Genomic DNA, 26,162 nt, shown 5'->3' with positions numbered 1-26,162 from the left:
TACAATGCAAATTAAAACAACCTAAAAGCAAAACTAAAGAGAATATAAACCCTAGCATAGCCATAGATAAGAATCTAACAATTATAAGGAGAAAATAACCAAGATTTTTGTAGACACAATCAAAATATAGGACGAGCAATTTAGATCAGACCTGAGCTGAGGAAGAAAATGTGGTCTCACTTGAAAACAGCTAGTTGAAACCGCGCGTAAACTCCACTCCCTTGTAATTTTAGCATTTGGCTATATACTGTTTGATTTACATATGATCATTAATAAGGTGGAAAAAATTGGCCTTTGCCCTTTTTAAAAAAACAATCCAACATTTTGTCCCCTTTCCCAAACTAATTAGGGAAATGCCCATTTTTTGAAACTCGATTTTCTCAAAATCGAGTTAAGCCTTATAGTGGTGTTTTTAAGGAGCCCATAGTGATGTTTTAAGGATATATAGTGGCGTTTTGAAACTCGAGCTCCTTGAAATCGAGTTATAGGCAAAAAAAAAAAAAAAAAAAAAATTGCATGTAACTCGACTTCATGGAGATCGAGTTACAAAACGCCACTATAGATCCTTAAAACGTCACTATAAGGCTCCTGAATTTTTTTTTTTAAAACTCGATTTTGAGAGAATCGAGTTTCAAAATCATATTATTATTATTATTATGATATAAAATCAAAACTTTAAACCTTTTAGTGACTCTTAATTTTGATACTTAAACTTTTGAAAGTCCATATTTTTCTATTTTTTATTTTAAAATATAAATTTAAATTGAATTTAAATTCTATAAAGATTCTCTTCAAAACATATTATATATATATATATATATATATATTTTTTTTTTACACTTGTTTAATTAATGTTTATGTTTAATTTATTTCATCATTCCTTTTGGTGTCACTATTTGGACAGGAAATGTTTATTATCTTAAAAGAATTTTTGAAGAAAGAACTTCCTTCATATTGTACTATATGTACAAGTGCATTCTTTGGAGTTCTATTTCATTGGATATTTTGAAGAGAGCTTTTAGGTCTTGATTTTAACAATGCTACTTAACTGTTTTGTGTATGCAGTGAAAATAGAGGGTCAATGCATGGGGCATAATATGCATGCTAGATCTAATCTTGTGAAAGTTTTCATGTCATTTCAGTACTTCAATGGAAAAAGGAGGTCACTTAAGATTTATGAACCTGGATGGCTAGGTATTGGTGCCAATTTTTTACTATTAATAATGGAAGACGTATCTTGCATTCTAGCCATATGCAGTCTGCTTCTGATATATGCCATTTCGCTTGGTAAGTTTATTCTTTCATACCCCCAGTTACTTGTTATCTATGTCTTTTGTGTCTCGTGTTGTTGTAGATTTATCTCGTCTAATATAAATGATGTGTTCAACGTAAATTCTACAGATTTTACACTTGTTAGAATGTGAAAATAGTGAGCAGTAAATGTTATCTTTAATTCCTTGTTACCTCTATGTCATGATTTGGAATTTTCTAAGATGCATCGATCAGTAATACTTTGACCTTTTGCATGAAGGTAATGACCCTTACAGCCCTTTTAAGGTTAGCCAAAGTTTAAGAGTTTTTTAGGGATTTTCATGTGCTTGAAATTTTAAATTTCAGTCTCACTTAAGAGTTGTCTTAGAATCAGTTACGAAACAGCAGGTTTGGAAATTTTCTGAACACAGTGTCTTGATACATTCAATGGTAGAGCTTATCTGTGACTTTAGGATTATGCTACTGCATCTTCTTTTCTTTTTCCTTTTTTCTTTTTTTTTTTCTTTTTTTTTTTTTCCTTTTTTTGCAATCATGTTATGTTATGCATCACCCTATGATGAAAAGCAAAGAACAACAATTAGAAAATCCTGATAAATGTATTCTGATTATAAATGAAGTTATGGAACATGCATCTACAAGCACATTAAGTCAATTCATTTTGTATTTTTTTTTCTTCATTGATGCTTGCAAATTGAGGTTAGGAAACAAGGGATTCTATGGATTCTTGATATTGCTCCTTTTTTGGGTTAAAACCTTTGTCTCTGCCTCTCTAGTTTCTTCTGCAGAATGCAAGATTCGCTGCTGAGCAAAACTGTTAAACGCATGGCTCCAACAATTACTCACATTCCCAGTAATAGCTATTTCCGTGTATCAATCATTAGTCAAACTCATTTAATATTAAAGGAGTCGCTTTGGCTAGCCAGACCCAGAACTGCATGCCTTATGTCATTGGTGGGTGTGAGTAGCTCGTCTGCAGTGGAATAGCAATACCCTCTAATATTGGTTGCTCTGAATTCATTCAGTTGAACTTTCAAAGTTGTCTCCTTTTCTGCTTTTTTATTTGCTAAAATGGAGTCTTGGTACTTGTCATAGGTACTTTTCTTGGCTCCTTGTTATAAATGTTGCTTCAAGGATCCTTTGTGGGATTCATCAAATGACAGTTGTATTGCTCTTTTCAGTTTAATAAATGCCAGATGAGTTCTTTTTGAAGTTGGATTAGTTTTAGGAACCAAGTCATAATTTGGCCTGTCCTAGGCAACCAACGTCTGTTGTCAATTGATTAATCAAAGCATTGTATTTCCTTTTTTGTGTAATCCTTTTTATGGGTTTATGGTATGGGGTGGTTACATACATTTTCACTTGTTGATACATATAAATGCATGCTCACTTGTGCTTTCTTTCTGAAATTCTGTGAGATTCGATATTTCAAATGGCATATAATGGTTAAACTGAAATTTCAGGGAAGGATTTGGCCACAACTCAATGATGGTGGGACTTTGGATTACCACCCAGTGGTGATGGTCATGGTGATGATTGTGGTGGAGGTAACTAGTCAAGTGGATTAATTAATTCTTTAAGGATAAGGAAAGTGAGATGCCTTATATATATAACAAATTAGATAACTGGTACTAATAACGTTCTTTGTACGGATTGGGGAATGTCCTCAATTGTTTTTGTTCAGATCTGGAAAACAGATACATCATCCACAAGAGCCTCTACTACCAGAGACATAAGACTCTGTTTTCAAGCTATAGTATCTAAGAACCTTAGCATACAATGTTGTCAAATTTTGTTCCATATTTCTAATGTGGAATTTTCCATTTTTCTTTTGTGGGAGAGAAGAAATCATTATAGGAGTCTGTTTCCTTCCTCAGAACTTTTAATTTTCAGGTAAGCTAGTTACTCTAAACATTTGCTATGTTCAATGCTCCTAAACTAGAATTTCTTTTATTTATTATTTATTTTTTTGCCTATTTCTGTCATTGGGATAAGTTCTATCTGCGATACTATTGAAAATTGTAGCTTGTGGCATGCCATATAAATGTAATATAGGAATTCATATTCAACAGATTTTGCAATTGTTCATTTGTTGTCTTATATTTTTCTCAAGGTTGCAACAGACAAAATATGAATGAAAATGTAGAGAAAAGGCCTCCAAAGATCAACCTAAAGCAGATGGATTGGATGATAAAGAGAGCAGAATTTAGTTTGGTTGATTTAAAGCACTCTCATTTACAAAATTCACAAGGGAGCTAAGGCAAAGTTTAAGGTGGAAGAACTGTCTTTGCTTGCCGACAACACATGTGAGGTCCTTCCGTTGTCAACACCATCAGAATTCTAGCCTGCCCCGTGGAGGTACCATTGGTACCAACCTCTCTGCATCAGTGACTCACTCCAAGCTCAGTTGCTCTCTATTTCACATGGGGATTAAACCAATGGCACAGTTATTTTATATTCATAATTCTCCAATATTTTACTATGAGAATGTACTCACATGTGAATTTCTTTCATCTTCTAATCAATTGATATTCTCATCAATTTTCCCCATAAATAAAATCATCTTCGAATCAAATGGAAATAATTAATGTGAGTCTTCTTAACTTCTTTTTCCAACAAATAATATTGAGTATGTTCCATTACGCTTCTTTTTTGTTTATTTTAGTGTCCTATTCCTATCTTTAATTTATTTGCTGTCTGTTTGTGCGTGCAAACCATCAAAGTCAAAGTGATGCAACTTTATGCAAAACTTCCAAAGTATTGACAAAGGCTTTTTATTTTCTCTCTCCATTGTTTTTCCTTTAACTCCATCAAAGTTTGCATATTGACAAAGAATAATATTCTAAAAAGTACAAAATAAAGATAAATTCAAATAATTTGTTCATCGCCAAGAGACTTGTTGCTTAGTATATATCTTGTTTTCTTTTATAAGGAGAAATAGGTTCCAAATCTTTATACCTGATTATACTATTAAACTACGGGTTAGAAACATATCGTAACTATCTCAAAAAAATTCAAAAAAAAAAAATTTCAAAATAGGTCATTCACTCTTCATTTATTATATCCACTGAGTTTAATAGTAATTCAACCCATGTGGAGATAGAAAATATAATTTCGCTTTCACAATTTATAGGCAATTGTGTTTGATAGAAAATTGTCTTTCACAAGACTGGACGAAGTTGTTCATGCACAAGACTATTAATAGAGTCCGATCTATATACAATGCGATTCAACCAAATAGACTACACAGCCATCGGAAATAGGACCCTCCAAAGAAGCCCAAATTTAAAAGTTAAGAATATGGATCATTGTTTGTGGACAGGAAATTTTCCATGTCCATATGCAAGCAACCTTTCTGGGTTTAGCCAAGTAAAATGAGAAAAGACCAATGCCCCACCTTCTTCTTATTGGTCTATTAACCTTATCCTACCCAAGTAAGTCCATTAATTTGAAATAGATTAATTTTATGTTTCAAATTTAATGAGTAATTATACAATTTTTATCATACTATCGGAGTATTATATAATTTTTCAAACTAAATATTATAAATCTAAAAATGTATTCAAGACTATACAAATTCAAAATAACATAGCACTTGCTACATTATAAAATTCATAAAATAAAAATGAATTCTCTCAATTTCACTTGAAATTCTCCTTTTCACATTTAGACTAAAAAATCTTTGATTTCGAATTTTCCCAAGACCATACAACTTTTTTAATTTTTTTTTTTATAGAGGCATGAAGTAAAATGTTTTTTTTTTTTTTTGGTTGGACACGGTGTCGTCTCCTCTTTAGGGAGTACATGCGTTTATGAAACGGTGTCACAAGACATAAAGGGTTTCACGTGTGCATCACATGAGATTAAAAACAATCAGTTTGACACACGTTGCACAGTGATTGGTCAGGAATTAGAAATAGTGGAGTTCGTTATATTTTTAGTTATCACTATATAACGGCTATCTGAGTTAGTTATTGATATACAATTTCCTTTCTCTGAATTTTTATTTTGCACTATAAATAGCTGAGTTGAATTGAACCTCTATGTAAATGTACTTATTCACTCTCATTCAATAAGATAGTTCCCAATTTCAATTTAGAGAGTGCATTTGAGTAAATTATTCAATAAAAGTGTTCGTAGATAAAGCCAATAAGCAACTGAATCAAACCAGAAACAGAAATGTTTTTCAATTCCACTTTGCTAGTGTAGACCTTTAAGTAATAGGTTTTTCCTTAGCAGGATAGATTTCCAAGTGGTGGATTTTGATTAGTGTTTCTGAATAATGAAGATTCAAAATTATGACAATAAAATTTACAGATAACTTATATAAAAATCTAATTTGAACTACCCTTTCACCAAATCAATAATAATTAAAAATAAAAATAAAAAGTCAAATTAGTAACATAGTCTTGCCATTAAAAAAAAAGGTGATACTATTGAAAATTGCATCTTGTGACATGCCATATAAATATAATATAGAAATTCATATTCAACAGCTTTTGTGATTGTTTGTTTGATTTGTAATGTCTTATATTTTTCTCAAGGTTACAATATACATAATATGGATGAAAATGTGGAGCAAAAGCCTCCAAAGATCAACATAAAGCAGATGGATCGGATGATAAAGATAGCAGAATTTAGTTTGGAAGATTTGAAGCTCTCTCATTTACTTGTGTCACCAACTTCACAAGGAAGCTCAGTCAAACAAAGTGCAAGGTGGAAGAACTGTCTTTGCACGCCAACAACACATCCGGAATCCTTCCCGTGTTTACACCAACGGAATTCTAGCTTGCCCTGAGGAGGTTCCATTGGTTCCAACTTCTCTGCATTGGCTGCCAAATCGGGACCCATCAGTGACTCACTCCAAGCTCAGTAGCTCTCTATTTAAAATGGGGATAAAACCAATTGCACAGTGATTTTATATTCATAATTCTCCTAATTTTTACTATAAGAATATACTCACATGCGAATTTCTTACATTATTGTTAATGTTGAATTGACTTTGTAAGAAAATCACATTGTGTCTTAATACTATAATAATGCAATATATATTCTATGATACCCTGCAATCCAGTAGCATTTACACTTTCATGGCTAAGAGAACAAAGGAAAACATCCAAAATCATTTGGCAAATACTTGCATAGAAACTGTCAGCCGTTGAGATGTTCACTGCGATTAGTAAAATTTTAGCAGAACTACTTTACGTTTCACATATTTGGTAAGGACAACAGACAAATTTCATGTAATACCCTTTAGAGGCAATGACAAGTTAATTTATGAACTCACACATTGACAATTTTTGAGAAAGAAACAAGGAAGATATAGTTTATAATCCTCGCCAATGTAAGGTTAGGATCTCCTTGCGAAAAAGTCAAGTTGTCAGATTTTAAAACTCTTTTATGGAGACACTCATCATTAACTGAATCCAGAGTGATTTATACTAATTGAATTTATGTTGAGTTTATTAGTTTGAAGTGGACTAACGTTTTTATCATTATGAATGGAATATATGGTAAAAAATTTCTTGTTTGTTTTTTGAGATGAATGAGATAATTTTTTTGAAACAAGATCACAGTACAAGAGGTTCAAAATAAGCAGCACAAGCTGAATCAACTGAGCAAACTAACAATACCTACCAAACATCAAAGCTAAACCTGCAACAAACTAGGCAGCAACAGAGAAAACTACTCAAAATAGAAAAGACAACACCACATTGGTATGCCATTTTAGTCTTTAAAAATAGTTGAGGACATTTCGCAATCCAAAAAAATAATCCTGTTCATAACAGTTTTCTAATTTCTTCTCTGGATGATATAGAAAGCATATACATACGATTTACTCTTTCACAAATTATAAGCAAATGTCTTTTCTGTAATTGTGATTATCCTTAATAACTTTACAAATTTGATGTTCACTAATAGAAAAACCTGAAGTTGGAAGCCTGGAATCACTCCCCATTGATCTCCTACAAGCCCATCAGGGCACCTTTGCAAATTGCATTTTCCTTGAGAAAGCGTTGAAAGCTTTTATCTTTTATTCTTAGCAGATTATTGGACAGTGCTCTAATGTTAGGGGGAATGCTTACACATTGTTGGTAGCTATGGACAAAACCGATTGGTTACTAGGAGTGAATGTACTAATAAACTTCTGCCAATGAGTTTCAACTTGCTATAGACTTTTTAAACTAACTATAGACTTTTTAAACTAAGTTCTTTATCAACTAAATTAATCAAAACTAATCTTACATTATTAGATTTCATAAAGTTCCTTTACTGATATCAAATGGAAGAGGCTCATAATTCTAACATCATAACAAGATCACACTGTGAATAAGGCAAAAAAAATTCTAGTTCAATTATTATTATTTATGAATGAGTTAAATTTACTGAAACAAGATCATAGTGTCAGTACAAGAGGTTTCGTTCAGAAAATTCTGGAACAACAAAGTCTTTTAGGGGAAAATAGTCTAACCTCCAAGTTAGGATTCCTACCAAAAATCAAGATTTAAGATGTCAAAATCTTTTGTGGGAGACACTCATCAGTAACTAAATTCATAATATTTAATATTAATGGAACCTTTTTCAATTTTGTTGTTTAGAAGTGGACTTCATTTTTATCAATATGAATGAATGTTGCATATGGTAAAAAAATATCTAGTTTTTTTTTTTTTTTTTCCTCAAATGAATGAGTAAAATTTCTTGAAACAAGAAAAACCATACAAGAAGTTCAAAAAGAAGAGACAAAAGCTGAATTTATACATCAAATTAATAACACCTAACGTACATCAAAACAAAATCTGCAACAAACTAGGCAACAACACTACAGCAGCACAGAAAATTACTCAAAGCCAAAATGGCAGCACCACACCATACACAACATCTTAGTCTTTAGAAATAGTCGAGGACACTCCATAATCAGAAGCCTGTTTGATACAGTTTCTATTTATTTTTTTGATGAATAAAGAAAGAAAACATATACATCTAGTTACTCTTTCACAAATTATACGCAAATGTCATTATATAGAATTTTTAGCTATTACATCAAAGCCATTACATGCGGTCATACCAATGAAACACTTAAACCATTCTAAAGACAACAAATGCAATTCAACTAAAACATCACTCTTTTGCGTAGCATAAGTTTGATACAGAAAAGATTACAAATTATAACAATCTTGATACAGAAACAATAACACATTCCAACAATATAATGACAAAGGCAACAATGAATGGGAGAAACAACTACTTATGTTTTGGCTGGTTGAGAAAAGAGCAGTATCTTGTTTGATCTGGCTCATGAAAATCCTGGAAACATTGGCATTTGAAGCTAAGCCTACAGTATTAACAAGAGCAATATAAATAAAAAGTTAAACGTAATAAAAATGCAAAAAAGAAAAAGGTCTATAATGTGTGAAAGGGGGAAATTCAGGCTTACCAACTATAATTCATAGGCAAGTAAAACTTAAGCACTCAATCATCTTTCCTGTCCACAATAAACAAACTTGGTAATGTGAATACTAACATTAGTAGAAGAGTTTTCTACAAATTAGGCTTGTTGTCCAATTATTGCTTCATGCTACTCACAGTGATATCTATAAAATTCTTGATTAGTTTCAAGCTAATTGTCATAATAGAAGCTATTTATTTGTTAGAAGCTGTAGTATAAGAAAGAGGAAAAAACAGGGAAGGGGAACCATTAAATTTTCAATATGTTTCCAACCGGAAACAATGTTTATGATCATTTTCTGGGTTGAAGTTGGTTAACAAAATGGAGTAGTGGCTTATGAAATATGGTGTCTGTAATTGTATGTGTGAAAGACTTTTGGTAATTTACAGTAAATGTAATAGTCTAATAATAAATAAGTGGGTGGGGACGTACCTGTAATTTCCTGAAAGTGGTGTGGGCACTTCAGTCCTCCATGAATCAACTTCGCAGACGCTTTAACAATGCTGAATTGTACCTAGTGTAGTGTTCTCCACGAGTCCTATACCAGAAAGTGACAGAGGGAATATGCTTCACTTTCCCAAAATCAGGGCCTTCATCTGGTTGCAGACTAAGAACAAATTCGGTTGGCATTTCTGTAAATTCCAGATTTTTGAGGCTTTTCGAGAAGAGGCAGGGCACCTTCATCTATTATCAGCCTATTCAATCCTCCCAAACTTAGAAACCTTAGCTCCTTGAGTTTCTGGAAGCTTCTTCCCTCAATATGTAATTGCTCGCCTCCGTATCCATCGTGAACCGTAAGACTCATCAAATTAGGTAGATCTTGAATGGATTTTCCATTAATTTTGACCAGATTAAAGCAATTTTAACTATACTCTTGAGTTTGGGAATCCATTGTGGCAACTTTTCTAGTCGCCCATGTAGGAAAAGAGTTTGTAGGAAGAGAGGAGGAGAAGGCAGGGATTGCAAATTAAGGACTTCTTCCTCACTTGTTGCTGAAATATCCAATGACCGAAGGTGGCTCATTTTCTGTATCGCAGTGCACAAATCCATCCCATTCTCTTTCTTCAATTTAGATATCGACAACTTCCTCAACTGTGCCAAACTTCCCAATTCTGTTATAAGGGTAGCGCTACTGGCTTCAATATAAAAAAGCTTCTGTAAGGACTCTAAATGCCTAATGCCATTTGGTATCTTTATTCCACGTCGAGTATCTATGTTGTATTTAGTATCTCCGTTATAATTGTAGGCCACAAGATATCGTAGCTTAAAAAGCCCACTAATCTCCGCTGGAAGCTCAGACACAAGGGAACATTTCAAATCCAACGTTTCTAGGTTGAGCAATTTTCCTATGGACTTTGGAAGCATTTGCACTTTTGTATCTCTTAGGCTTAAATATCTTAGATGGAATAGGCTTCCCACTTCTTTAGGAATACAATTGATAGGAGCACCTTCAAAATCCATTACTTTCATAAGCTTGAAATTTGAAAAACAAGTCATTAGAAAAGAATTGGGCACTTCATCTAACCCCAAAATGAGAATAGAACGAGTTTGGGAACTAGTAATACTTTGCAAAGGGGTATTTACATTGTTTTGAATTGAGAGGTGTCGAGCTGCTCTCTCAAAATTTGAGTATTTTGACATTGAGACCAGATCAAAACTCAATTCCTCTGACCTTGAAAGAATTACCTCATGCATCATATCATGAACTCGACAAGTTCTAATTCTCCCAATAAAATCTTCCTCGTCCACTTGAACCAAGCTTCTGTGAATAAGCTGGTTCAAGTAGGCTTGTGCAACATCTTCCAATGTCATCCCTTCATTTTCTCTTACAAAACCTTCAGCTATCCATAGCCGAGTTAGTCTTGCACAATTAATAGCACAATCCTCTGGAAACATTCCAAAATATAGAAAACATGCTTTGAGGTTGTAAGGAAGATCATGATAACTGAATGATAGAATTCTTCTAATACTTTTAAGACGGGAATCAATTTCAAACTCTGAACTAAGACTATCAAGAACTTTGCGCCACTCAGAGACTACCTTGGCTTTGGTTGAAAAAAGGCCACCTATAGCCACAATTGCTAGCGGTAATCCTCCGCATCTCTCAACTATGTCATGAGAAAACTCAGCAAAATCAGGAGGACATTGTCCCCTTTCACGTTGGAAGGCCTTCTTGCAAAAGAGCTCCAAGGCATTTTCAAATGGTAGAAATGGTAGCTTGTACACATAATAATCTAGAGATTCATTGTTGGAAGGTGCAACATCCTCATTTCGAGTTGTGATTATTATTCTATTGCCTTTGCCATTATTTGGGAAAGCACATTTCATATGGTCCCAAAATCCAATATCCCATATATCATCAAAAATTACTAAATACCTTTGTTCATGTAAATAGGTCTTCAATTCTTCAATTAGTGATGGCACTTTCATTATGTCAATTTCCCTAGGTGCAAACTCCCTCCTTGCCTTGTAGAATTGCTTGATCATATCCCTTAATATCTCATCCATCTTGTATGATTGAGACACAGTGATCCAACCACGACAATTAAAGTGTTCTACCACCTTATTATTGTTGTATACTTTCTTGACAAGAGTAGTCTTCCCAAGGCCACCAGTGCCGACCACTGAAAACACCATGCGATTAGATGGTCCTTCTATCAGCCAATTTATCAATTCATCTCTATAAGACTCAATGCCCACAACCTCAGCTTCCTCGATGAAAAGGGATGCCACTCGAGGATCGTTCCATGTGTCAGTTACCACATCATTGCTAGATGAGCCTTGTTCTATGGCATTAAAGCCATATCTTTCACGACTCCTTTTGATGTCTTCGAGTCTCTTTTTGATACCTTTAATCTCGGAGGCTATCACATGTCAAGCTTTTAGGTTTATGGTAATATGAAAAATCTTCGGGAAGAAATATAAGCATTGCCTTCGCCTGTGAGGTTGTTTTGCAAAAAGGAGGTATTTATCAATGACATCTTCCATGTGATAAGCTTCTTCCCTCACTTGTTTTACCCATGTCTTTGCTACATTGTTCTTTTCATCCTTCTCAGCCCTTCTATCTGCATCTTTGAGAAAAGACTGAATCATTTCCATTTCACGTCTAATGCTTGTAACTTCTTCATGGAAACCCTTAAGCAATTTCACTTCTTGGACTAACAATGGGATCAAATTTTGTATAACTAGGCTTACTGCACTTTCTGCCATTTTTCCTTCTTTCTTCAATCACTGGCCATAGTTAAGTGCAAATAAAAGAATAAGTTACGAAATTTAACAGAAATTAAATCACATTCAGCTGTAAATGAAGGGAAAAAAAAAAATCGTCTTTGTTTCACAATATTACCTTCTGAGCAGGAAGGTCAAGGTCCTTGCTCTCCTGAATAACTTTCCATTGGTGCTCACTAGAAGAAAAACCTCTGCAAGCCCACAGGTGCTATAGAATCAAAGAATTGTTGCCTCAAGCTAGCAAATTACTTTTATAACAATAAGTCAATACGAAACACACATTACACACGAAAATATATGTCACATGAGTGGGATTGGAATGAACCTAGTGCCTGGAGCCTTGTACTCTTTTTCTTTTTTTGTGGCTAAGTTAAGGGTAATTGCCCCCTAGATCTTTCTGGCTATACGAGTTTTGGTCATGTTGGTTGTGCATGTAAATTGTAAGGTTTAAAGGCAAATAAATAAATTATAGAGTCATAGACTATTGGTTAAATTAGTCATTAATTAGTATGATGTGTGAGAGAATATATATATATATATATATATATATATAAAATATGAAACTTTTAAATTAATATAAAAAAAAGTCAAATCAAAGAATTTATAAAAAAAAAAAAACATTAATTTGTTTAAAGAAGAGTAAAATTCAATCAGAATTTGTGTAGTGTTGGTTTTTTTTTTTTAATTGCTTTTTTCTGGTTAAAACTATGAATTTTAATTAGTTTCACTTAGCATATAACAAAAATCATTTATATATATATATATATATATATATATCTACACACATATTTCTGCATGTGTGTATAAGAAAAAAAAAGTTATTAAAAAAATCTTCATAGGTTATAAAAATAATAAAAATTCTTTTAAATTTATATAATTTCTTGGTAGTATAATGTTTATAGGAGCAGTATTTTTTAAACTTTTTGAAATTTCTAAAATATATTTTAATTAGATTTTTGTTAGTTATTTCAAAAACTTATAGTGTGCCGCATTATATAAGGAGGACAAAAAAAAAAAAAAAAAAAAAAATAGAGTGTCCACTTGGCATAAACACAAACCTATAGAATAGAATTCTAGTTATATAGTATATGATATCTTTTTTAGGGGAAACTTCGACAGTTTTATAAAGAATGCACTAAATCAGTATGATAAACATCTTCAATATTGGAGGAACATACTCCATCAAGACTATGAAATTTATTATGAATGTTTAGGTGATAATAATTAAATGTTTGATTAGTATATAATTTCCCAACTTTTGTATAATATACTGAATGTCATTAGTTTTACTTGGAATGACTCTTTGTGGAATACAAATTTTAGTTATAGCTTAAACAAATTCTATTACTTTCATTAGCAATGACTTATCATGGGCAATAAAGTTAATTTTTTGGATTTTTAAAAATATTTGGTATCAAGGTTAATAATAATTTTAATGTCTTGTCTTATAATGAGTTAAATTGCAAAATTATATTTTATTACTTATAGCACCTGCATTAAGCCAAATAGAATTGTGTGAATAAATTCATACTTTATTACTTATAATCTCATCATCTGCTATGGGCAATTTCTTTTGATCTCTATACTATTATTTAAAGGGTTTCTCTATTTGGACTGGACATTTTTTTGGTTTCAAAATACCCATGTAGCCTAAATTTAAGTCTATACTACTATTTAAGGGGCTTCCCCGTTTGGATTGGACATTTTTTTTTGTTCCAAAATACCCCTATAACCTAAATTTAATTAGAGATAAAGTTTGAGGATAACATAATAAAAATATATTTTTAACTCCCACGGGTAACCTTGCCTGTAGAATAGGCAATGTTTAACTCCCACATTTAACTCCAGTTGATTTTCAAACTATTTTTTTTTCCTTTATCAAGACTTAATTCTTCTTCTTCTTCTTCTTCTTCATTTTTTTTTTTTTTTTTGAATACCCGGTTTCCCTTGCTCCTTAATCTCATCTCAGGTTTGATTTTTTTTCCCCTCATCTCTCTGTTTTGATTTTGAAGAAAAAATATACTAAAAAGTAGAGATAAAACTTAAGGATAACATGCTAAAAATAATCTCTAACTCCCATGTTAAACATTGCCTACAAGATAGGACAACTGTCACATTAGTTACTTAACTTCTTCACTTTATTTATTCTTCAATTCCTCTTAGTTCTATGTTCTTTTTCTCTACACTAGCATCATCATCTTTTCTAAATTCAAAATCCAAAAAAGAGAAAACTTTACTTACAAAAACAAAAGTGTAGTTCAAATTGTTCAGATTCAACAGGTATATCAATGTACATTGCTCTTTTCTATTTTGTTTTTATAAAGAAATCAACAACCTTCTAATTATTTGGACTTTGGGTCTTCTTCATTCTTTATTTTCTTATGATTATCCATTTTTTTTAAAATATGTTTTTGTGGGTTAAGGCTTACTCATTGCTTTTCTTTGATTACAATAGTACGGTGCTTTTTATTTTATTACTATTACCGTAAAACACAAATTGAATTTAGAACACAAACTGTGGAATTTGGATAAGTATCAAATTGTGTAAAAGAAACACAAGAAAATAAACCTTTACCCAAAAATGTAATAATTCTAAATTATAATTGTTGCAAATTATTGAACCTTTACTAAAAAAAAAAAAAAAAAAAAAAAAAATAGAAGAGCCTCTGAGCACGCACTTAGAGGCTAAGGGGCTATTTAGTTTTTGTGTTTCTATCATCCATAACTCAAAATATGTGGGTCCCATGACTGAGAAGTTTGTTTAGCATTGTTTCCAATTTTTGTTTCCATCACTCAATTATTTGATTTTTGAGTGATGAGTTATGAAAATTGAAAACACATTTTAGGTGTTTTCAGTTTCCAATAGCATTTTCGTAGTTAAACCCACAACTTTTGAAATTTTAGCCGCAATGTTTGACTTTTTGGGGTTTTTTTTTTTTTTTTTTGGAAACATTGCAACCGGTCGCATATTTTGACTTTTTAGTTTTTTTTTTTGAAACAAAGTCACTGAGTGATGAGTGCCAAACAAGTGGGGTTGGGGAAATTGGGTAATTTTAAGTGATGAGTGATGAGTGATGAAAATTGAGTGAGGAGTGATGAGTGATAACAAAAAAAAAAAAAAAAAAAAACAAAAACAAAAAACAAACAGCCCCTAATTTATCAGAAGAAATTGTTTTTTTTTCCCTTTTTCTTTTATTTTTTAAGTGTTTAATTATACTTTTATTTTACTTTACACATGAGCATAGATGTGACTGCAGGTGATTCAATAGGTAAAAAGATAAAATTCTATTCTTGCCTCTAAAACTTTACTAATATAATACTTTGTTTTTCATCCCTTTTTTTTTTTTTTCCTTTCATTTTCAAACTTTGTAGAAGGTTTTTTCAATAATCTCTCCTCCTTATTTTCACTTCATAGCCCAACCCAACTTGAAATTCAGCCCAATTACGACGTCCTGAGCTCAATAAGATAAAATACTAAAAATAATAGTACCTTAAAAAATAAAAATAAAATAATAGTCATCAGTCATCACCGCCCTTGTAAATCCAATTATATATATGTTCCATTCTCTCTCATTTCTGTTTGGTTAGCGAGAAATCTCAGAGAGAGGAAAAAAAAAAAAAAAAAAAAAACCCCGGAATATAGTGTCTTAGATTTCGCTCATCTTAAAAAGAAACCCACCTCCAAATTTTCGGTCGGGTTCGAGAATTCGGCTTTCTTACGGCTCTCTGTACACACAGCCAAAGCTGAGGCCAACAAAAGCAACCCTTTTTCACAAGGTAAATCTGTATCCCTTTCTCTGTTCTGTTAACGATTTATGGGCTTCTTATTTGGAGTCTCTTAACTATTTTTAATTAATATTTCTTCTCTCTTTGTGTTTGTGTGTTGTGTTTCTGGATTTTTGCGTTGTCTCGGGTTAAGAGTAGAAAGTAGTACCCTTTATGGATATTGTTGAGAACAGAGCAATTTAATATATACTCTCATTTTATCTTTTCTCCTTTTTTGGCAAAGAAGGTGAAGGGGATTCATGTGGTTGAAATCTTTGTTCCTCCTTTGTTAATTATGATTTTAATGTGTCTTTCCAAGTTCACATCTATGGCATTTGTTGTCATGTTAATTCTGTCCTTGAAAAATCGAATCAATGGTATACACCAGTGAAAGTGATGCTACTCCAATTACAATAGATCATCACAATAGTTATGAAAATTTTTGTGTCCCTAGGCATTACTCATTTGTGATATGTTTATTATCCATTAGATTCCTGTTGATGTTGAAAATTTGTGATATTTTGTTGTGGCTCAAAAGAGGAAATCTATTGTTTTCTTTTATTATCCATTGATTTTTTTTTTCTTGAGATTTAAAACATTTGATTATGTGCTTGTGTTCAAGCTCAAGTGCTTGATATTGAGCACGAACTTGACTTGACTAATGAAGCAAGCTGACCTCAACTTCAAGCTTTTAGAATTTTTGACAAGCTCAAATTCAAAAGGTGTTTGTAGGCTTGGATCAAGTTCAAGCGGAGTTTGAACATGCTATCTTTATTATCAAACCGAGCTCAACCATTCTATACTTGGCTTGAGTTGATTACAGCCCTCCTAGTTGAAGTCCTATGTATGTTTCTCTTTTTTATCTATATTTTCTCAAGGACCTAAAGCGGCATGATCAAGACGTTTTAAATTTAAAGTTGTGCTTTTTGTGCTTAAGATTTTCATCTTGGATTATTATTTGTTTGGCATTGTATTAGGATGTCCTGCAATCAAAAAGTAAAATTTTATGACTTGGAATTCTTTGTATCTTTATTATTGAAAGGAATTATCGATGTTGAACCTATGTATTGGGTTTGTATGATCGGTTTTCTGTATTGGGGTCTTAGAGATTGTTTTGATTAAATGATTATCTCAAATAAGAGCAAGGGCTTTCTCATGTTATTGCATTGGAATAAAAGGAAACCTGTAATGTTTTGAGTGATTACACATGTATGTGAGTATTGTTTACCATATAAAGTTTATAATAAGAATTACAAATGTACATATAAATGGTATGCTAAATTATTGATATCTATATAATGTTAACTGCAATAGCATTGCCACCTAAGGTATATTTGATGACTACATTCATGTAATCTAGCTGTTGAGTACAAATGTGTTCTTTGGTTGTAGAAGGTGCAATATATATATATATATATATATATATATATATTTATATCAACCTAAGTTAGATGATAAAATAAATGGCTAGGATATGAGTTAGATTTTTCCCATAAATAGCAGCATGTACAACCCATAGTTAAGTATCCAAGTTCTCATTTGGACCAAATCAAGTTGAATCCCTTTTTTATTTTTTATTTATTTTTATTTTTTTTCTTTTGATTAGTCTAATCCCAACTATAGGAGGTGCTTTACTTGATTATCACTTTTTAGGAATTTCTTGCTTTTGACCCTTGCATTATTTGTTATAATTGTGAAGTGAAGATGAGAGAGAGAGAGAGAGAGTATTTATGTTTCATTAATGTCATCGTTTTCTTTCAATTTTTTTTAAAGAAAGAATTCCAATTTGTACTATATGTACAAGTGCATTTGCCATGGAAGCTATTTTCTTTCTTAGACGTCTAAAAAGAAAAATATAGGGAGGTCTTCATATGATTTTTATTGATGTAGAGAAAGCATATGTTAGGGTCCTTAGAGAGGTAATGTATTGATACAGAGAAAGCATATGTTAAGGTCTTTGGAGAGGTTATGTGGCGGGTCTTTAAAAAGAAAGATGTTTCTTTAAAGTATTTAAACTTGTTCAAGGATATGTATGACCATTTTGTAACTAGTTTGAATTTCCTATCATTATAGGTTTGCATCATGGAACACTGATTAAGTCTATATCTCTTTGCACCAGTGATGGATGACCTCACTAAATCAATTCAAGAGGAAGTCCCTTGATGTATGCTTTTTGCAGATGGCACAGTTTTAGTAAATAAAATAGACATGAAGTGGATGCCAAGTTAAAATTTTGTGAGATGCTCTATAATCTAAAGGATTTCAATTAAGTAGAATGCATGTTTAATAAAAGTTGAACAAAGATGAATGTGCTGTAAGACATGATGGTCAAGAGATGTTAAAGATCAAGAGCTTTCAGTATTTTGGATTAATAATTCCTAAAAATGGAGAGATTGAAAAGGATGTGAATCATAGGTTAAGAGAATGGTGGACAAAGTAGAGAAGTGAATCAAGTGTAGTGTGAGATTGTAGAATGCCCATTAAGTTAAAGGGAAAATTTTATAAGATTGCTATAGAACCAATTATGTTCCATGATACTGAATATTGGGCTATTAAGAGGCCAAGTATTCATAAAATGAGTGTAGTTGAGGTGTGAATACTAAGATGGATAAGTGAAAATATATAAAAGTGTGAGATTCCAAAGGAGCAATTTGCTTAAAGATATGGGTGGCTCCTATTGATAAAAAAAAAAGATCACTTGAGATAGTTTGATCTATGATAAACAAGAGACAACTCAGGGCCGTCATATTCTACTACTAAATGCCCATGCCCATGTACAGGGTAAGTGAAATTTTCATAGTAGAACATGTAATCATACATTATAGGAGGTCGATTCTTACAACCATTGATTATGGTAAGATTTTGTAAGAGTGTGACATTGGAAAAGCTTGGAATCAAGTTTGCTATTCACAAAGTTGGGCAAACAAATTCCTTCCATGTCGTCGTCCTTTGCAATACGGACTCTCTTGGTTTTGGAATCCATTTCCAAAACCCTGTACCTCATGTTCATAATATTTATGGTGGTAATGTTTTTCTCATAGGTGAGCTTTGAGGATTGCCACAAGCACTGGCTTGGCGAGCTCCCTAGAATGGATAACCTACACTTGTGATCTCCCGGTAGTTGAACGTGTACGTATTGGTACTACAACTTGAGTACCGATCATCTGTGCATAAAGACACAGGAAGCTCCAAAAACAAGGTTGTGATAAAGAAAGAAACAAGAAAAGCAGTAGACCATGAGAAAAAATCTTGGAGTTCATTCTAGTGGTGAATACGCGTGGAGAAGTGCGTCATTAGGGATCTGAGTTTGGTACTTCGGTTGTTTACTTGTTTACAGGGAATATACACTTTATATATATATATATATATATATATATTTATTTATATCAGCAAAGTGGGAGAAAGTTAGAATTAGAATTATTTGAACTCAGTATCTTACCTTGCCCATTACAAGTGATTCTATCCTAAGGTGCGCACTTAATTGAGTAAGGAAGAATTTTGAAGGTAACAATTAATGATACAATAAGCCAAAAGATGTGAAAGAAGAAAAATCCCATGTCATGGTGTTTTTTTATTTATTTTTTAAATAAGATTATTATAAGATATTCTGCAATTCTAGCTCAAGATCTTTACTAATAATTCAAGAAAATTAGTAACAAAATGGGCTCGATCCCTCGATTCCCATGCTAAGAACAAATAAAATAGAATAAACTCATTTCAGGTAATTCCAATAAAGGCATCAGAAATGTATGAGTACCTGGTCTTTAAATTGCACTTCTACTTCTTTAAATTGCACCTCTTTTTCTTCTTAAATAGACAAGGTAGCAGCTTCAACCTGAGCATAAATGTATGATAGTTATTCCCCACATAAAATAGAAGTACATTTCTAACCTAATCTTGCAAAAGCACATGACATCTTACATTACAATATTCACTAATTGAGGTTTTTTTGTATGCTCAAGGCTTAGAAACGGAGTCCCATAGATGTATTTTTTGCTTTACAATGATTTAATTTGTGTTCTTTAGTTGCTAAAGGTGCAAAATAGAAGATTTTATTTTTTCCTAAAACCTAGGATGATATAGCAAATGACTAGGAAATTTCAGTTAGATTTTTCTTAGGTACAACCCCTTGATTAGTTCCATCCAAGTTCTCATTTGGACCAAATCAAGTTGAATATCAACAAAACTACAAAAGGTGGTGGTTTACTTGATTATCACTTTTTAAGGAATTCATGCTTTTAGCCCCCTACGTTATTTGTTATAATTATGAAGATGAAGATTAGAGTGTGAGAGATACAGAGAGGCAGCATACCTTTTGGTGTCATTATTTGATCAGGTTTTTACTCTTTCAATTTTTTTGAAGAAAGAACTTACTTCATGTTGTACTATATGTACAAGTTCATTCTTTGGAGTTCTATTTTTTTGGGTATTTTGAAGAAGCTTTTAGGTCTTGATTTTAATATTGCTACATAACTGTTATGTATGTATATGCGGTGAAAGTAGAGGGTTCATGCATGGGGCATAATATGCATACTGGATCTGATCTAGTGAAAGTTTTCAAGTCATTTCAGCACTTCAATGGAAAAACAAGGTCACTTAAGATACTTATAAAAAAAAACAAGGTCACTTAAGATTGCTGAAGCTGAACTGCTAGGGCTTGGTGGCCAATTTTTTACTATTAATAAAAGAAGACGTATCTTGCATTCTAGCCGAATGCAGTCTGCTTCTGATATATGTCATTCTGCTTTGGTAAGTTTTCTTTCATATCTCCAATTACCTGTCATCTATGCCTTTTGTGTCTCATACTGTGGTCGATTTTCTCGTCTAGTATCAATTACGTGTTCAACGTAAAATCTACAAATTTTTACATTTGTTAGAATGTGAAAATAGTTACCTTTATCTCATGATTTGGCATTTTCTAACATGCATAAGTGATACTTTGACCTTTTGCATGAAGGTAATACCCCTTATTATAGCCCCTGTGAGGTGAGCCAAAGTTTCAGAGCTTTCTAAGGATTATTATGTGCTTGAATTTTTCAATTTTAGTCTCACTTAAGAGTTGTCTTTCAATTTTAGTGTCACTTAAGTTTTTCTCGTCTAAAATTAAAAAATAATTAAAAATTCTTGAAAAAAAAAGTCTAGACTAAATTGGGCTCAAGCTTTCTAAAAAAAAAGGACTCAACCCAACTTGAAACTCAGCCTTTACAAGGTCAATATCCCATAAGATAAAAATATTAAAAAATAAAATATCATCCTCTCATTCCCAATTTGGTAAATGAGAAAAACGAACCCAAAAATTCGTTTCTTACATTTTTCTCATCCTTTCAAGTATTAGGGATGGCTTGTTTTTATGTTGAGGTGAGTTTTGAGTTCCAACCAATTCCTGGTTCTTATGGCTCTCTGTGCACAGAGCCATGGCTAAGGCCAACAAAAGCGATGCTTTTAAAGAAGGTAAACTTCTCTTTCCATTTCTCTATTTTGTTAAATGCTTTATGGATTTATCATATTAATTCCATGAAGTTTTTTTTTGAAAATATATTTTCTCTCTCTATCATTGTGTGTACTAGGTTCCTGGGTTTTTGGAGTGGCTTACTTAAGGGTCAAGTGTAGGAAGTAATAACTATTTCAGTGATAATGTTGAGAACGTAACAATTTAATTATGAATGTAATGTGTCATGTCAGTTTTCACATACGCATCTAAGAATCTTGCCAAATAATATTCTTAAGACTTTATAGAAAGCTTGTCAAAATGACTATAATTACAATTTAATTATAGACGTATTTCAACCAAGTATCCTGGAAAAAAATAGTTTACCTTCCCAAGAGAGAAGAAGGACTGGAACAAATCAGCTATTCCATAACATATCTAGAATCTTACACAAAAGCTGGCTCACTTTGGGTAACCTGGGTCCATTCCAACCTGCTGAAAGGTAGGTATCTATGGACTGTTAAGGGATCTGGCTATGAGCTTCATTAAATTTGAAGTATGGGATGGGATGACCATATTCTTATGCATGACAATTGGCATCCTATTGGTACCCTTTCATTAGAATTTGGATATAGAGTGATTTGTGATGCAGCTAGCAAGCCAGAAGCAAAAGTAGTCTGTTTTGAGGGACAATGTTTGGATTTGGAAGCCTGCCAGGTCAGATGACTTGGTTACCATCCAAAGTCAGCTACAATCTCAAATATAAAGATGTAGCAAAGTGGACAATAACAAGCTCTGGCTGCTACTCTTGTGCTGCCACCTATAATGAAATCAGAGTAAAAGAGTTGGAGGTGGATCGGTGGAAGTTTCTTTGGTTTCAGCTAGCTATTCCTAGACATAGTTTCATAGGATGGTTGGCAATTAAAAACAAATTAACAACTACAGACAGGCTAGCCAAATGGGGATATACTGGCGATACTTTGTGTGTATTCTGTAGGGGTTGCATTTTGAGCAAAGACCTCCTATTCTTTGTTTGCCCTTTTGCTAGAGGAGTCTGGATTGCCTGTTGAACTAGCGGAAGCTTTGATACCATATTATTGAACAAAACAGAGGACAACACATGCTAAAGATATTAAAAGAAAACTTTCATTTCAAACTATTGACAAGTTGACAATACACTTTGCAAGACACAAGTCACACTTAGACACACACGACAATCTTATTTTTGCCTTTTCACTTCTATTGGGTGTGTGGCACATGTGGGTTCCAGCCCACACTTGATGGAATAGCTCATTTAATGAGCTTGTCTCTAAAGTCTTCAAGCCAACCATCTGCCAACCATGTCTCTTAATGAGACTTGACATTAAGTGTGTGGGACACACTGAAGGAAGAAGAAAATTGGCTGAAGAAAACACAAGAATATTTGGCCTAAGGGAGAGCTGAAGAATAAAAAGATATTGGCTGAAGCAAAGTCAAGGCAAGTGGGTTGCATTTATTGAGAATTGATGTCAAGGGTGTGAAAGGAAGAAAAGAAGGAAAATATGAAGAAATAAAAGGAGAGACCATTCGGCTAGTGAGCAGGTGGTGAAGTCCCAGAGAAAGTGAGGACTAAGTGCAGTTCTTGAAGAACTGTGTGAGTGAAAGCAAGCAAAAGAGAAGACAAAAATATAGAGAGCAAGAGAAAATTGTGAGAGATATGAAGAAGAGAGCAGTAAGTGAAAAGAAAAAGAGAGTTTTTTTTTTGCACAAGGTGTATCTCTAAGTGTTGTAATCTCTATTTAATATAGTGAAATTATTCGAAGATTGTCCCGTGGTTTTTCCCTTCAAAGAGAAACGGTTTTCACGTAAATCTTTGTGTTCTTGTGTGGTTATGCTTCTGCTGTGCTTGCTGAAATTTATTCACAATTGCATAGAATTTTTCCTAACAAATGGTATCAGAGTGTAGGTTCGATTAGGAGTAATGACTGGAGAAGAAGAAAAGACGTCAGGAATTGAGAAGTTTGACGGCATAGACTTTGGCTATAGAAAGATGCAGATTGAAGATTATTTGTATGAGAAGAAATTACATCTTCCTCTTTTGGGGAAAAAACCAGATAGTATGGAAGAAGAAGAATGGAGTCTTCTTGATAGACAAGTGCTAGGAGTTATACGATTAACTCTAACAAGATCAGTTGCACACAATGTTGTGAAGAAAAAGACCATAATGAATCTGATGAAGGCTTTGTCTAACATGTATGAAAAGCCTTCGGCTAACAATAAGGTGCATCTGATGAAAAAGTTGTTTAATCTGAAGATGGTGGAAGGTACTCTTGTGGCTCAACATCTGAATGAGTTTAACACTATCACAAATCAATTGTCCTCTGTGGAGATTGATTTTGGTGATGAGATCCATGCATTAATTGTTTTGGCTTCTTTGCCAAACAGTTGGGAGGCCATGAGAATGACAGTGAGCAATTTTGAAGGGAAGAACAAACTCAAATATGATGAAATTTGAGATTTGATTCTAAGTGAGGAGGTTCATAGAAGAAATGCTGGTATAAACAATGCACAAGATCAAGCTCTTGTCATGGAGAGTAGGGGCAGAAATAGAAGCAAAGGGCCTGATGATCGAACTAAATTTAATGACAGGTTACAATCAAAAGCTAGATCTCAGATTAAAGAGATGAGAGAATGCTTCTATTGTGGGAAAAGGGTCACATAAAAAGAAACTGTTGGCATTGGAATAAAGAACAAACTGAAGAGAAAGATGAGAAGAATGATAATGAGAAGAATACTGTAGCAGTTGTGTTTCATGAGGATATTCTGATGCTCTCTCTTAAAAAGCAAAAGTGTGAGCATGTTACTAATAATAATGTTGAGTGAGTTGTTGATTCAGCAACCTCCCACCATGTTATCCCCACAAAAGGGTTGTACACCACATACAAAGCAGACGACTTTGGTGTTGTGAAGATGGATAACTCCAGTTATTCAAAAATTGTGGGAATTGGTGATGTGTGCATCAAGACCAATGTTGGTTGCACAATGATATTGAAGGATGTGTGGCATGTTCCAAATTTAAGGATGAATGCGTTGTCTACATCGGCTATAGATCGAGCGGGTTATAGTAACCATCTTGGCAATGGAAGATGGAAACTTTCTAAAAGATTATTAGTTGTTACTAGAGGCGTGCTTGTTGCGGTATGTATAGGACTCGTGAGGGATTGTAAGAAGAAGTTCAATGCAGTCAAAGTTTTTGAGAAAACTCTACAGTTGAGAGTTGATATTAATGGTGTTGCAGCCAAGAGAGTAAAATTCTCTCTACCTAAAAGTGATTTAAATGAGGAAGTGATATTTGATGTAAAATATCTTGATACTAGGAAGAATGATGAAGTGAAAGATCGTGAAGATCTTGAGCAAAGGGAGCAATATCCTCCACTAGAGATTGTTGAACCTCTTGAAAGGAGGTGCACTAAAGAACATCAAGCAGTTAGCTTCGAGAATATTTGTGCTTTTGATGAGGGGGAGCCAAGAAATTGGATTAAGGATATCCAAAGTGAAATAAATTCTTTGAGAACGAAAGGTATTAATTTTGATGAAATTTTGTCAATGTTAGTGAAGATAATGAAGAAGGTTGAGTCTGGTGTTGGCTTGGCCGGAATGAATTCTAACTAAAGAGTTGGATCGAAGATCTTCGTAGTAGTGGGCTGGAGGGGGAGATTGTTGGGTTTGTGGCACACGTGGATTCCAGCCCCCACTTGACGGAATAGCTCATTTAATAAGCTTTTCTCTAAAGTCTTCAAGCCAACCATCTGCCAACCATGTCTCTTAATGGGACTTGACATTAAGTGTGTGGGACACGCTGAAGGAAGAAGAAAATTGGCTGAAGAAAACATAAGGATATTTGGCCTAAGGGAGAGCTGAAGAAAAAAAAAGAAATTGGCTGAAGCAAAGTCAAGGCAAGTGGGTTGCATTTATTGTGAATTGATGTCAAGAGTGTGAAAGGAAGAAAAGAAGGAAAAGATGAAGAAGTAAAAGAAGAGGCCATTTGGCCAGTGAGCAGGTGGTGAAGTCTCGGAGAAAGTGAGGACTAAGTGCAGTCTTAAAGAACTGCGTGAGTGAGAGCAAGCAAAACAGAAGAGAAAAATATAGAGAGCAAGAAAAAATTGTGAAAGATACACAATGAGGAAGAGAGTAGCGAGTGAAAAGAAAAAAAGAGTTTTTTTTTTTTTGCTGTAGTTGTATCTCTAAGTGTTTTAATCTCTATTTAATATAGTGAAATTATTCGGAGTTTGTCCCGTGGATTTTTCCTTCAAAGAGGAAGGGTTTCCATGTAAATATTTGTGTTCTTGTGTGGTTGTGCTTCCGCTGTGCTTGCTGAAATTTATTCACAGTTATATAGAATTTTTTCCAACAACTTCTCCACCACTTAACCTTTTACAAGACACACATCGACTTACATAAATATCCTTGCACACACCTCACTTCTTCAGACACCTACTGACACTATAAGACTATTCCTTAAACTTTTCTACACACCACTCTACTCACTCTTGGTGCTTATGACACACTCAAGTGGAACCCCTTGGTTCCTATTTATAGTTGCTGTAAGTCGGTTAAGCAACCAACATTGAATCTTCTAGGCCATTATTTTGTTGACAGAAACTTCACTAAGCTTTTCTGTTACAAATGGGGAATAGATTCTGCAGCAATGCTCAATTAAACCTCGACTAAGCTCGGTGCAATGTCAAAATTTTGTTGTTCGAAACTTGTAACATGCCTGATATGTGTCTTGGTTTTAACTGTTCTGTTGTCTCTATGCTGGTCATGTAATTAGCTCCCTGGTCCATCACTATGTATAACTAGAGTTAGTTGTATAGTTTTGTTTTGGTGTGTAAGTTATTGGTCCCTTTTGTGTTGTTGGGACCATTTCCCTACCTTTTTTTTTGTCCAAACTTCTGTTGTTTGTGTATCGTTTGGTTGTTCTCAATGAATGTACACCGATTCACCAAAAAAAAAAATAAAGGTGAACCACACTTGTTAATTGTT

The 26,162-nt window shown here is 33.3% G+C and overlaps 2 protein-coding genes and 1 long non-coding RNA gene across 7 annotated transcripts in view; all 3 read right to left on the bottom strand.

The window, feature by feature from the left end:
* The window catches only part of LOC126694253 (disease resistance protein RPM1-like), a 397,275-nt gene that overhangs the window by 319,582 nt on the left and 51,531 nt on the right, over window positions 1–26,162 (bottom strand). The window contains exons 3-4 of one of the 5 annotated variants that reach the window (XM_050390372.1): window positions 8,705–8,752; window positions 8,373–8,602 (exon numbers count right to left, since the gene is read on the bottom strand). Coding sequence is in view for 4 of the 5 variants with exons in the window: in XM_050390367.1 (XP_050246324.1) it covers window positions 10,049–10,971 (923 nt within the window). In the remaining variant the exon portion in view is untranslated. Of the gene's footprint in view, window positions 1–8,372; window positions 8,603–8,704; window positions 8,753–9,730; window positions 10,972–26,162 lie in introns of those variants that run through there. The other 4 variants (XM_050390369.1, XM_050390368.1, XM_050390366.1 and 1 more) reach the window with 4 other exon arrangements.
* Window positions 5,685–9,423, bottom strand: LOC126697903 (uncharacterized). Its single transcript, XR_007646291.1, has 2 exons — window positions 9,149–9,423; window positions 5,685–6,149 (listed from the first exon to the last, which is right to left on the bottom strand). It is a non-coding gene; the product is annotated as an uncharacterized LOC126697903 (long non-coding RNA).
* Window positions 10,049–26,162, bottom strand: part of LOC126694259 (disease resistance protein RPM1-like) — a 58,088-nt gene continuing 41,974 nt past the window's right edge. The window contains exon 4 of the mRNA XM_050390396.1: window positions 10,049–10,164. The gene's annotated coding sequence lies outside the window, so the exon portion shown is untranslated. The remainder of the gene's footprint in view (window positions 10,165–26,162) is intronic.

The sequence above is a fragment of the Quercus robur genome, chromosome 8 (genome assembly GCF_932294415.1).
Source record: "Quercus robur chromosome 8, dhQueRobu3.1, whole genome shotgun sequence".
Lineage (NCBI taxonomy): Eukaryota > Viridiplantae > Streptophyta > Magnoliopsida > Fagales > Fagaceae > Quercus > Quercus robur.
This window is presented reverse-complemented; position numbering and strand designations above follow the sequence as displayed.